Source organism: Rhineura floridana, chromosome 6 (genome assembly GCF_030035675.1).
Source record: "Rhineura floridana isolate rRhiFlo1 chromosome 6, rRhiFlo1.hap2, whole genome shotgun sequence".
NCBI lineage: Eukaryota > Metazoa > Chordata > Lepidosauria > Squamata > Rhineuridae > Rhineura > Rhineura floridana.
This window is the reverse complement of record NC_084485.1, coordinates 115,948,478-115,962,697: the sequence shown is the minus strand read 5'-3', so window position 1 is coordinate 115,962,697 and position 14,220 is coordinate 115,948,478. Positions and strand designations below refer to the sequence as shown.

At 38.3% G+C, this 14,220-nt stretch overlaps 1 protein-coding gene across 1 annotated transcript in view; it reads left to right on the top strand.

Moving 5' to 3' along the window:
- COL24A1 (collagen type XXIV alpha 1 chain) overlaps positions 1-14,220 on the top strand; it is a 333,005-nt gene that overhangs the window by 85,675 nt on the left and 233,110 nt on the right. Inside the window, exons 14-19 of the mRNA XM_061633547.1 lie at positions 1,861-1,905; positions 4,480-4,533; positions 4,639-4,683; positions 5,083-5,136; positions 9,127-9,180; positions 10,559-10,612. Of these exons, the coding sequence (XP_061489531.1) occupies positions 1,861-1,905; positions 4,480-4,533; positions 4,639-4,683; positions 5,083-5,136; positions 9,127-9,180; positions 10,559-10,612 (306 nt within the window). The remainder of the gene's footprint in view (positions 1-1,860; positions 1,906-4,479; positions 4,534-4,638; positions 4,684-5,082; positions 5,137-9,126; positions 9,181-10,558; positions 10,613-14,220) is intronic.

Below are 14,220 nucleotides of genomic sequence, written 5' to 3'. Positions count from 1 at the left end.
TTCCGTCTTGTCTGGATTAAGTTTCAGTTTGTTAACCCACATCCAGCCCTTCACAGCCTCCAGGCCCCGGTTTAGGATGAGCACTCCCTCCCTGCAGTCAGGTGGTAGGAAGAGATAGAGCTGAGTGTCATCAGCATATTGATGACATTGTACTCCAAATCTCCTGATGACCTCTCCCAGCGGATTCATATAAATGTTAAAGAGCATGGGAGCCAGAATGGAACCTTGCGGTACCCCACAGGCCAACTGCCAGGGGGTCGAGCAGTAGTCTCTCAGCACCACTTTCTGAGTTCTGTCTGTCAGGTAGGGCTGGAGCCACCGTAAAACAGTGCCTCCGAATCCCATCCCAGCTAGACTGGCCAGAAGGATACCATGGTCGATCATATCGCTATCAAACAAGCAATCAAGCCTGCCCTGCAGGGTTGGTTCAGGCAAATTGCCAGACCTGCAGCTGCTGGGGAGGGAGGAACTGTGTCAGGTTGGAAGTGCTAATAAGATGCCTATAGCACCTACTGTAGTAAAATGTGGGGTGGATCTAAAACTAATGCTTGTTCTCTTCAAGCTCTGAGATTAGAACTTGAGCACCTATTCTTAACACATGCTTAAATACTACACATAACCTTAGCACTGTAAGGTAAGATACACATAAAACATGCATCAATAGATATCTCCTTGTACCAATGTGGCCCCTGCCATATAGTCTTACTTAGGCCCTCGTATGTACGCTGCAACTCTCTCCCTAGCTACGCACATGCATGCATAATGTGTAACGTGTCCTGCTCCATCAGGTACAGTAGAGCAAATGCTTGTCTAAAGAAAAGTTTTAGGTACCCATAAAGTGTTTGTTTTTCTACATCCCCATTTTTAAAATAGGATTTGAAAATGAAGGTACATCAACTATCTGACATAGATTTGATAGATGAGTTGTCACATGATAGCTAACTGTTTTAAGTGTTTTTGTATTTTGGAGGTACCAGTGACTGACATTCATGGAGAGAATAATAATGGGCAAAGGAGCCTCTCTCTGTTTCTCTTGTGACTTAACAGCTCTAGGGCTAATGCTTCTGTCCATTTACAGTTGCAGAAGTTAATAAAGCACAGCCAGGCTTCTGTTGTTGGGCGAGAGACCGAGCTACAAATCAAGAAGTCCCTGGTTTGAATTGCACTTCAGCTTTGAGCTCACTAAATTCCTTTAGGCAAGACCCCTCTCAGCCATTTTCTACCTGCATAATCTGCAGTATGGGGGTAATACTACTGACCTATCTTTCAGGGTTGTTGTAAGGAGTATGTGGAGTGCTTTGAACATTTAAAAGCACTATATCATTATCATTATTAATTGAAAAATAAATTTGATTGTGAAATGGGAATTATTATAGCTGTGTCGCAGAGTTATCAGTCCCTACATATGAGCCCAAAACTACAAATCCTTTTGTGCAGTAGTGGGCTGCGTGATAATAAATTTTTAAAATGTATATTTCACACATTAAGGGGTGTTGCGGTCAACAGTGAGTCCACAGATTATGGTGATCTGTAAATGGAAATATATAGCATAACCTTGCAATGTATTGTATGATGCATGTAAATAAACAAAACAGCATGTAAATGGAGATTCAGGATAGATAAAAGAGCACCTTTTCACCCAATGCTTATGTGCTGCTTGTTACTTCCCATAGCCAGGCGGTTGGTAACTGCGGGCTACAGGATACTGGACTGAATAGGATTGTGTTCCGATCCAGCAGGGCTCTCATGCCTTATGCAGGACTCATGTGATGTGGTCTGTGCCTTGTATTTGAACTTCTGTTCAGAAATATACTTAATTTTAATAGTTATTTCCCTCTAAATTTTATTTTATTTTCAAAGGGAACTGTTGGTGGTGTTGGGCCTCCTGGATTTCCTGGACTTAGAGTGAGTAGATCTGTTTCATCCTATACACCTTTTTAAAAAGTTTATTTAATTGTTTATGTCATATTATATAGCTGTACATAATATCTGCAGAGCAGTTTCTGCTGAACATTGAGGGGATTTTAAGGATAATGATTTACACAAAACTTTCTGTAGCTCATCAATGCAGGGGTTGGCAACTTATTCATGGCTCTCTGGTCTGTGGACATTTTACTTTATTGTGATCTCATAAAAGTGTGGGGCTTGTGGCAAGCTGGGCTGTGACACAATGGCATGTGCTGTTCCTGCTGAAAATGTACATAATAGTGGGTTTGGGGGGGATGGGAACTGGGGCAAGAGAGGAACAGAAATGGAACTGAAAGCAAAAAAGTTGACACCTCTTTGGGAGTTGCAACCAGGATGAATGAAGTTTAAATAAAGAGCAAAGTAGGTCAAACTGCAACACAAATTGCTTTCATTAGAGAAACTTTTTTCTTAATAGCAGAAAAAAATTCTCAGTACTAAAATGGGCTGGACTAGAGAAAACCTGGCTTGGGGTGTACTTGTATATGGTATTTACTCTCTGGGTTTATGTGGGCTGCAGTTTTTTAGCATTGTAACTAAAAATGGCACCCACCTACATAGAGGCATGACAACTAGATCAAGCAATCAATAAGGCAAGAGGGATTCTCTTGGCATTTTGTGGCCAGCCAGCAGATTCCATTGTGCCTTCTCTGCTGTAGCACAGCCACCCAGGCAGACACATGATAGGGGTATGTGCTTATCAGAGGGTGATGTGCAGCATCTGGCGGAGCTGGTTCACTTTCAAACTTAGCTGTTCGGATTCAGGCTCCTAGACACAATTAACTGCTCTTCATTACAAGCAGCTTTTTAAATTCAACTCTGGTGCATTTGGAAACGACAGTAAAAAGCTATACTTCATGTGTAACTATGCATAAAGATGCTCTCTCAGTCAGAATTTCTCTTTATGTGTATGAGATCTTTAGCCATTTCACATCAGTGGCAAAAACAGCTGCAGATTTGTTGTAAATTTATTTATGCATGCTGTTTGATCATGAAGCCTGAAACGTGCACAGTGACATAAAAAAACCTCAAATGCATTGTTTCCATTTGATTTTGTGAGGTATGGTCAGACTTTTGGCAAAGCTCTTTACAAATTAAAAGTAGTCTCTTTTCTTTCTTTGAAAGTGGCAAAAGGAGTTTTCATGAACAGTTGTTCTTGTATTCTTTAGACATTATGTTACATGATATGTTTTTCAATGCCATAATTTTAATTCTTCCCAACATTCCTCTATTTTGCTTTCTAAAACAGATTTTTTAAAATGTGCTTTTCTTGGCTGTTGCTAAGTAGCAAGTAGCACAATTAGAAAGTATTTATTCCCTTCAGTGGAAATATATTCCTATTCTGTACTTATAGATAGCCTTCATTTCCATCCAAGCTCACATGTGAGTCTACTCTGGATCAACACACCAGGCCTAAGTTATTTTCTCTTTCTTATAGCTGGAATAGTTTCAGCTGGCTTTTAACCCAGCACAGGGCTTTGCCATATGGATATTTCCATAACATCAACATTGGATTCCCTGTTTCTAGACAAAAGTACATTAAGCTGTTGCCAGATCAATGCTTCCAGAGTGTGGCTGAAATCCTAAGCACACTTGCTTGGAAACAAGTTCTAGTGAAATCAGTGGTGCTTAGTTCCAGTTAAGTGTGGTTAAAATCAGGTCCCAGTTTTCTACTGTTAAACAAATGTAAATCACTGGAAACAAGACCAAGGTGGACTTTACCAGAAAATACTAAGACTAAAGATACAGTGGCTGCTTTTAATTTCTGGGGATAAATGAGTGAATGAACATGTGTGAATATTTAAATGAAAGAGGCAATTACATATCAGGGCAATCAAGTCAAAATGTGTGGTTCAGTACCTGTGTGAAAAGGGCTAAAAATTGCACCACAAAGTTTGGACAAATTTTGGGGAATATTGGTCCATTGCTATTGTGAACAATCTGAAGTCCACTTATGTGGCTTTCTTCCATTTGTCTGTGCTGAGATGCACAGGAGTTTTGGCATGGGTGATGATTCAGAGTTGATCTACACATTCAGAATAAGCACATGGTATGAGTTACTTGAAGTTGATCCACTTAAAATTGTAGGTGAGGGACTGCTCACCTAAATGTTCCCTATAAACATGTTGCATGTAGAAAACTACCACATCGAAGAATAGGGTTCTAGTTGCTGATAATTTTCTTTACCTGGGGAAGTATTAAAATATGCAGTTCCTTGCCTAAAGTCTGAAGTTGCACAGCAGAGGTAGAAACCTCTTTTAAGCCTAAAGGCTGCATTCTCTTCTGGGCAACCTTCCCTGGGCTACATGCCAGTGGTGGGCTGGGCCAGAGGCAAAAGTGAGCAATTAATGTAACCTTTACCTTTGTACATCTTCCCTATTAGCCATGCTGACTGGAGCTGATAGGAGTTGGATATGGAGAACGATATGTTGGCTAGGCCTGCTTTATAGACTGTCTGTATGAGTTAATTCCCTTTTGAGAGAAAATACAGTTGATTTATTTATTGTCTTTCAGGGTGTCGTAGGACCAGTTGGACCATCTGGATCACCTGGAATTCCTGGACCTCTGGTACAGTATTTTATGGGTCATACCTGACTGTTTTGCTAAAAACCTTTCTCTACCAAAAGTTTAAGCAATTGTATTTTGTAATTCCTTGATTTTTCTTTTGCATAGGGTGTTCCAGGGAGTATGGGGCAACCTGGATTGAAAGGTGATAAGGTGATCTAAATAGTTTCATTATCAGTGCTACCTTAACTTTGAACCCTATCTATATCTCCTAATGTGATTCTACAAAGAATCCTTTCTTCCTTTTTTTAAATGCACCTGTAATAAATTCATCTATTTCACCCACTGCTTTTTTTGTACATGCTACTCAGGGCTAAGAATCTATGCCAGCACACATTTCCTGCCGCTGTAGTTCTTCCTACTTTGAAAACCATATCAAACACTGAGACCTGTTTTAGTCATTAGAGGCTCTGAAATTGTACTCATGTGCAGAAGTAGAATACACTTGGGCAATAACAAGCCATATTGACATATTTCTATGTGTGTTGGACTTTATAAAACTTACTATTTTAACTCTCTCCATGTTTCTGGATATAATAATACATTGTTTAGGGTGAACAAGGCATTGCAGGCGAACCAGGGGAGCTGGGATACCCAGGAGACAAGGTAACTCATAACAACTGTGTTATAACCAACTTTTGTAAGGCTTAATCTTCTTATAAATGTTCTATATTTCTAATCTAAGGAGGTTATTGATTTGTGAATGCCTATACAAAGTCATCCTGTGTTCTACACTGTTCTGTTCATTAATTGCTGTGCTTAGTACCCAACTAAATCATACTCAGAGTAGACCCATTGAAACTGATGGACTTAGGTTTACATGACTAACTACATTGCTGCCTTCCATAAAACTGAGCATTCTGCTTTCCAGAGGTTATCATTGCTGTCATACTCATATTCTATCAGTGCTGTCTGGTGGCTCCATGTCAGTGGGGCAGTGGAATCTGCTCTGGGTTTTAGTCTGAAGCACCTTGGACAGCTTCTTCAAAGTTAGAACTAAAACCTGGAGTGGATCCCAGTGCCCCACTGAAATGGAGCCACCAGCTCCCACTGTCTTCTATTATTCTACAACAGCCATTTGATAATTAAATATTTCAAATAGAGGAATTCTTTGGTACATAAAGGTTTAAAAGTGGCAGGCACAAGAAGTGGAAGTGAGGTCTACTATAGTTGCCACATAGTTTCTGAATTTTGTTTATGGACTCGAAGGTCATCCACTTGATTTAGGTGAAGCTTGCAATGAATTAATGAAAATTAAAGCATCGGATATCGAGAGAGACTGTGATATCCTACTTCTCATCTGCCTATCCTAGCTTTTCATTCTGGGTTAGTGACTGGAAGGGAAAAGGGACTGAGATGCCAGTAGCATAGGCCTTTTCCTTAGTGCCTGAGCCCCTGGAAGGGAGTAGGATGTGTGTGACCGATGAGCTCTAATCCTGCTTAGAATGTGTTAGGACTAGGGTTGGAAAGATCTGCCAATTTTGGTTCACTCCATTTCTCATTTTTCCAATCTTAAATTCAGTTGTCCACATTTCTGCAACAGTTTATGACTTTAAAAAAAATGAAAATTCTCCAGCATTTTAGTGTGAATTTCTCCTAATAATCATATTTTTGTAGGCAATTTTGATTAATGTACACATTTTTGCAAGCAATTCTCCTCATCTAATCCATTCTTGTATGTTATTTTCAGACATATACTCCTTTTTATGTACACTTTCCTGTATCATACATTTTTGTAATCATTGGTTGGTTGGCAAACTGCATTGCAAAATTTGAAGTAAGTGCAAATTTTGAAGAATGGCTTTGTTGCAGATCTCATATTGTTTTGGAAAGTGCAAATTTGATAGATTTGGCTTGAAATGCAAACTAAATTGAATTAATTTTTTTTTTTTACAATAATTTTTATTCAAATTTTCATAAAACATACAAAACAAAATCATAAAACATTCAAAGACAAAAAACAAAACAAAACAAAAATGATTAAACAAAAAAATAAAATGTTGACTTCCCATTTGTCGGAGATCAAATCAGTTATAGGTCTACAATATATAACAATCCTGTCTCTTAAATTATATTATAAAATCACTTTCCTCCAGTAGTTATCTTAATTAATCATCAAATCTCATAAACATTACTTTATTCTTTCCACAAAAAGTCAAAGAGAGGTTTCAATTCTTTAAGAAATATATCTATCAATTTTTCTCCAAATAAACATGTCGATTAATCCATCTCGTTAATAATAATAATAATCTTATTGTCATAACCATAGTCCAAATAAACATATCGATTAATCCATCTCATCAAAATCTGTTAGGTCCAATAATTTCAATAGCCATTATTCCATTATCCCTATTAATTCCATCTTCCATCTTCAATAGTCCTGTTAAGTCCAGTAATTTCAGTGTCCAATCTTCCATTATCAGTATTCCATAATAATCTTGCTGTCATAGCCATAGTCATATAATAAGAGTCTGATGGGAATTTCCTCTATCCCAAATATTTTCTTGCCATCAATTCTGAATAAGTTGCTGAAATATTGTTGTAAAGTCATATCTCTGTTCTTCTTTTTTACAAAATGCACTGGCTCATCTCTTGAGAGTTTTTCCATTGTCACATGGCTGCAGTTCATTCCATAGATTTTCTCTATATCAAGCTCCATCACGTCATTCCAGTCCAGAAGATTATCCAAGCCATTGATAACTTTATCTCTAATATCTTCATTAATTTCTTCAGAGATAACGTTAAATTCCAAACAGTAGATTTTATTTCTAATATCCATAAACTCCAGATCTTTTTCCAATTCCACATTTGTTCCAATCTCCGGGGCTTGTATCTTCCCTTTATTTTTTCTTTTCTCATCTCTGATCTCATTCTCCTCTCTCACAGGATCCCCTATTTCTTTAAGCTCCTGCGTCATTTTGCTCAGTTCAATTTTCAGCTCCTTACTGCCCTGTCGCAGGGTTTGTTTTGTTATCTCAATCTCATTCATTATTTTCTGAAACATAATTACTTCCAGATTCTCAGCCACTTTCTTGATTGCCATTTTTAAAACCACGAAAACAAAACAAAACAAAAATAAAGAAGAACCACTTCTTATTTCAGCAACAATTGGGTTAATATTCCAGGCTTGATGACATCACAGTATAAACAGAGCAGCCTGCCTTATCTCTCTATGTTCAAGAATACAAAACAAATTTAGTTCCCAGCATCAAAACAGTTAGCGGTGTCGTGAAGAAGCAGATTCGTCAAAATAAAATAGACCAAAAAGAGAATAGTCCCAGACAATATAATGTTCCTCGGAATAGAAATCCCTCTTCTGTTTATATCTTTAGAATGCACTTCCAGGACAGCTTTTTGCAATAGAAACAGAGATAAGCTGTTAATTTCGTGAATAACAGAGAAGAGTTATAGCTCACCCAGAAGCTCTTTAAAGCTGATTCATTTGACAAATCTCTTTTTGCTGCAACAATTTAAACCAAGTAAAAAAAATAATAGAAAGAAGGGTGCTTGCCTGTTAGTCTGTTTTCTCTTTGAAGAAAAGATAAACGTATCGCATTAATCAGATAGAGCTTGTTCAGAAGTCCGTCCGGCATTGCTGGCTGGACCTTTTCTCATAAATTAATGAAATCCAGTCCTCCCAACAAAAACAGGCTTTTGAGGTTGATCTCTACGTTTCTCCCTGCCCGGGAGAAATTTCATCAGTCAAAATAAAAAATGTTCTGACTGATTTATATCTGAATAAGCTTCTTTTGAGGCGGGAGCCCGTCTCAAAAGCAGGCACAAGCGAAGTCACCCTTCCCAGAAGTCTAAATTGAATTAATTTTGTTCATCCCTAGTCAGGATGGTGCTTTTTCACCTCCAACTTTCTATTGGCACTTCCAGACAGTTGCTATTTTGTGGGTGGGATTCAATCACATATCAGCAATTAACTAGCTCTCTTGCACAACAAACCTGCTTCAAAAAACCACAGACTTAGTGGGGTAAGGAAAGTGATGGGGAAATGCACTGAGAAGTGTGGAATAACATTTGCTTGGTGCAACATCTTATAACCCCCCTGTAAACAAATCAGAATGAATGATCAATAAACAGCTGATGGTGTATAAGCTTTCTGCAAATGTTGTGAAAGGAAGTCAGGTTGAGTGCTCAGTAAACTTGTTGTCTGGGAGTGACCTCTGTACTTCTGACAGAATGGGGAAACAAGCGCAGGAGGAGAGCTTAACATTTTACTTTGCTTTAAAGTCTGCCTTGGTTTAGGTTGGTATTCATATAGTAAATGTTTCATAGCAGTGGCAAAGAAAATACACTTAAATATAAATGTATATCTTTTATTCTCTTCAGCCCTCACAGAACTTTGTAATGCAAAATATCAACAGGCAGAACCAAAGTAATAATTACTTTAGCTGAGCTGCAAATTTAGGCTAAAGCTGGTTAGGTTCTTCCTGTGCTTCCATGAGAATGCCTTATCCTGAAAATGAAAGCATAATAATGTCTTTTCTGACAGAAAATCTATGACATCATCTTCCTTCTGTTTTGAATGGGAATGTACCACCCTAAGGTTCACTTAAATTATAGAAGTTCTTACTGTTTTTCTCAAAGGGTGCTGCTGGTTTGCCAGGACTGCCAGGAATTAGAGGAAAACCAGGTCCCTTGGTACGTCTCTTACTTCATTTGTTCTTTGACAATTTAATTAGTAGCACTTATTTGACAGTTTGTTAACCAAGTTCATCTAAAATACTGTGGACCAAATCCCATCTGGCATTTTCAAATGTCCATCTGTCTTAACTAGGAGTCCCAAACTTCTGGACACTGATTGTAAGTAGTAAGGACTGTTTAAATTGGTAATAGCAAGAAACTGGGCTGAAAGTGAAACTTCTACAGAATCTGAATTAATTGAACAAAATAGGGGCAATACAAAAAAGACACTGAGGTCTGTGGGAACCAAGATTCATTTTAAGAGTGAACTTAAAAAAACACACGAAGCAGGCAACACTGTAGATGTGGGGATTTGAACCCTGGTCTCACAGCTTGTAGTCCAACACCTTAACCACTACACCACATTGGCTCTCTTATTATATTATATTATATTATATTATATTATATTATATTATATTATATTATAGAATAAAGTGCAATGAAAAGGGTTGCTTCAGTTTAACATCCCAGTCAGATACTGGGTACCACTTGATGTAGTGTCTAAGATTTTGAATAAATAAAAGCTCTGATTGCATAATGTCTTGATAAATATGAAGAAGTTACATAATAATCATTTTTATAATACAGTACAAGAAATGCCTTTACTTAATTCAAGAAGAAAGCTGAATAACTGTTGCTTCTTAAAAATCCAGTGTAACATTTTAAATTTATTAATGTATTTGAAGATTTTTCAGTTATAAAAAGCAATACATTAGCATTTCATTTGCCAACATTACAATAAGCATTCATTACAAACATAACCACCAATTTTCACTTACAAGTTTTGTGTAATATACAGTTGGGTCTTCCCACTTACACAGTTGATTTTGCCTCATGCTAACAGGACTACGCTCCTCCTCCCCTCTGCAGTTGCTTGCACCCCCCCCCAAAAAAAAAATCTGTTGCAGAGAATTGGAAGATCCTCCAGAGCAGATGAGGGGAGCAGGGAGCACAGAGGAGGTGCAGGGAGGAAAGAGAGGAAGGGAAAGTTCTGTTGCATCCACTAGAAATCAAAATCCTTTAATGTATAACAAATAATGTATTAAAAATCACTAAAGATAGGTCTAGATAAAGGGCTGTATCCAATGTTAGACATACTTAGAGTAGACTCTTTTACACATTCCCGTTTTAGAGTCAACATGTTCTAGAAATGGGAACCATTTCACCAAGAAGTCCTTGAACTCAGGAAATAAAGCAGCCTTAATTTGCATAGGTATTTTCCCATTCTTTGTCAAAACCATCCTTTAAGAATTGTTTTGATGTATAGTGTATATCAAACACCTTTTACAGAATTGATCAGAAAAACTTAAATTTATAATGGAGGTTCTAATTTTAGGGTAAAATGGGAGATCCAGGACCACAGGGACCACCAGGCCCTCCTGGACCTGAGGTAAGAAACTATTTAAAGAAGTCAGCAATGTATCCTATCTTGCCCTGGGCACAGCACAAATAAGCCAAGCTCACTGCTCATGCATGAAGGGTGGCTGGCTTGTGTCCTGGTGTCTTTTTTTCAGTGGGGCAGTGCTGCAGAGCCGCTTTCCGAACACTGGTGTTTCTGTTGCTTATGGGACAGGGTGGGGCAGGGCAGCAGTGGGGCTGGGGCTATGTGTGGGTGCACCAGGGAGAGCCTGCACAGTCCTGACCTTACCACCACCCTGCCCTGCTTTCACACCATCCTGGCAAATGTCACTGATATGGCCTGCAGTTGGTGGTGGATGGGGAGGGTTTGCTTATTGAAACAGGGAGGAGTAAAAAACAATTATATGCCCTTGGGCCTACCTAAAGTATATTTTTGAATTAGAGCTTGAGGATTTTATTCTTTGCTGTTAAAATTGAATTTTAATGGCTTCTATCCTGTGTATGGAAAAGGATTTTTTGCCATCTCTGGCAAACTGAACTCCATGTCTTCATGGGGGTCTTTCCCCTTCAATGGGGAAGCTCCTGCGCTGCATCCCACATACTTTTTTCAAAGCAGAATTCATTGTTTCCTCAAGGGGGTTTTCTCCATAGACTGCATCTGGAGTAAAGAAAACATTAGTCATTTGTTTCAATAGATACTTCATTGTATCCATAAATTATTTTGATCTGAAATTGCACACTTAATTTTTTCAGGACAATCAGCCATATGGGAGTCAGCTGCCATATGTTTTGTGCTCAGAGCTTGGGAATTACAAAGGAAAGGGGGCACATTTGATTTGACTAATAGTTGGTGGAAACAAAATGCGTCTGTTGCACGTGAATCACTGGTTGTGCTCCAGAAAGTCTACTTTCAAGCCATGTTTCATCTCAAACTGATGTTTTGAGGTTCTGCAGACAATGCTGTAAGCTCTAGGATACCAGCAACTTTTGTTTACTATTACTCTTTGAAATCTATAACAGTTGGTAGCTAGTTATCAGTTCTCTTCCCTATCGCCTAAAAAGGGGAGTGTGTTTTGAATCATTTGATCCTCAAATACCTATAGCCCATGAACATTTTAATTAATGATAGTACTTTTACCTATATTTGCAAAGCAGGATTTGTTATGCTAGGGTTGCCAGTTTGAAATTCCAATAATAAAAGACACCAAGGGAACTATGGAGCAGTGATCTTCTGAAATTACACACATAATTTTAATATAAGAGACATCAGGCCACTGTTTGTTTGTTTATATACCACTATTCATAAAAAAAATCAAAGCGGTTTACATTTATAAATGCATGATAAAACCATAAAAAAAATTAGATCAGAAATCATTAGCTCGCTATTGCAGGAAGATATCTTCTCAATTGCCTGCATACGTCCAGTGATGTGGAAAAGCTGACATTTAAAAGTCAGAGCAGAAGGTGCTTGCTGAATCTCTATTGGCAGAGCATTCCACAGGACAGGACTGATGACACTAAAGGCTTGATTTCTTGCTGTGGTCAAATGAGGCTCACCAACTCGGGTGATGAGCAATGATGCTCCTGCAGATGATCTCAGTGATTCAGCTGGGATAGAAGAGTTCAGGCGGTTCCTAAGGTACCCTGGACTTAAGTTGTTCAGAGCTTCGTGAATTAATACAACGACCTTGAACCTGGCTTGGTAGTAGATGGGCATACAGCCCTATTCACTTACTTACTATTTTTGATTTAGGATGTGGAAATGTAAAAACTATTTACTTGTTTATTTATATTTTTAAGAGTATTTCTAAACCACCAGCTTATTTTTTAAAAAAATCATGTTTGTGTATAATATAATCATTAAAACATTGTAAAATCATAAAATACAGATCAAATTACCAAAACTGAATCATGTTATTTTATGTATCCATAGAACATTGTTGTCTTCTAAGTCTCCCTCCAAAGTAATTAATTCCCTTTTCTCTTCAATGAAATGTCACTATATTTAAATTGCATACACAGCTTTCTAAGTCGACATGAAGGTCTGTTTTACCATTCAGAACTTACTGCCCCAAAACTGCTCTGCAAAGAGCAGACCCAGACTATAGCCACATGGAGGAAGTAATGTGAGATGAGCTCTCCATATCAATATCTGCTCGTAACAAGATCCTGTACACATGATGTCCCCCCTCTTTTTTTTTGGTAATAGAGAAGTTGTGAAAGCAAGATGTTAGTGTGGAACATGTGCCTACACTGCTACAGTGTCAGGACTGCTTAGCATGGGTTTTTTTGTATGTATGAACCATTATTGAATATATGAACTTCTTATTGAGTCCAGCTCTGGTCACAGAAACTTTTTTCCACATTTTGTGGGGCACTGTTTTTGTTCAAATGCATATAGACTTGCATGTTTCCAACAGAAATATACTTGCATTGCTTTAGTATAGCAGTTCTGGATTTGACATTCAAAACACCTATAGATGTTCCTTTGCAGAGTAGTTCCAGTAAAATAATAATGTGGCCAAATAATCAGGTGCCATAATGCAATATTTTAATATTGACTTGCAGAGGGGAAAATAAAGACTTGCGAAGAAATAGTGGCCAAAGAATTGTGAAACTGGGTCTGTGACACCTCTCCTCCCACTAGGGTTTGTTTATCTCAGTCACTTCCCCTATCCCCCTAAATGCCACAATGTAAGCTGCTTTTGAAACAGGAAAGTATGGAGGCCTGGTCTTCAAAGAAAAGCGAACACTCTACTAGCCTAAACTGGACTTCTCCTGGGTGGAAGGGTGGGATATAAATTTAATAAATAAAATAAATAAACAGCTTTTTGGATTCTGGCCAGCATTTTTTTGGTGTATTTGTGTGAAGCTTTAATCAGTTGATGATAAAATTAGCAGGTGTATGTTTAGGCATAAAGCAGGTATGTTGTTGTTATGTGCCTTCAAGTCGATTACAACTTATGGCAACCCTATGAACCAGCGAATTGGGCTAATTCTTCTGTGCTTTGGGGCTCCTAAAAAGCTGAGATAGCAGGATTTGTACAAAACAGCCATAGCTCAGTAATATGGCCCATGATCTGTCTGCAGAAGATCCCAGGTTCAATGCATGTAGGGGTAGGAAAAGCCCCTGCCTGAAACCTTGGAAAACTGTTGCTAGTCACTATAAAATCAATGCTGAGCTGGATATAAGGAGGCATCCTAAGTTCCCTAAGAGAGTTGCTAGTTCTGCAAAGGAAAATAGTTGATGATGAGGTGGACTATGAATAGAAAGGGGGATGGGGAATAACTTTTTTCTTCGTAGTACTTCCTCCCTTGTACTTTGTCTTGTGCCTAACCTGCCATGGAATTTTACAAACTCCTGAAAATGCAAAACCTACAAATGCATTGCGGGAGCATTTTCATTTCTGATTTTTTTTAAAGCTAACTTTCTTGAAGAAGATGAGTGTGAAGGAATTAGGCTTTACTGTCCTGGACTGTTCGTAAGGACACTGCCTTAACATGGGCTGCTATGTACTATATGGGGATGCATATCTTTCTTGTCCATTTGTTTGGGAGTTATATAGCCTGCTAAAATTGCCTGGTCTGGCTGATCACATCACCCATCCCAGAGCCCAACTATCAAGGCAGTGAAAACTC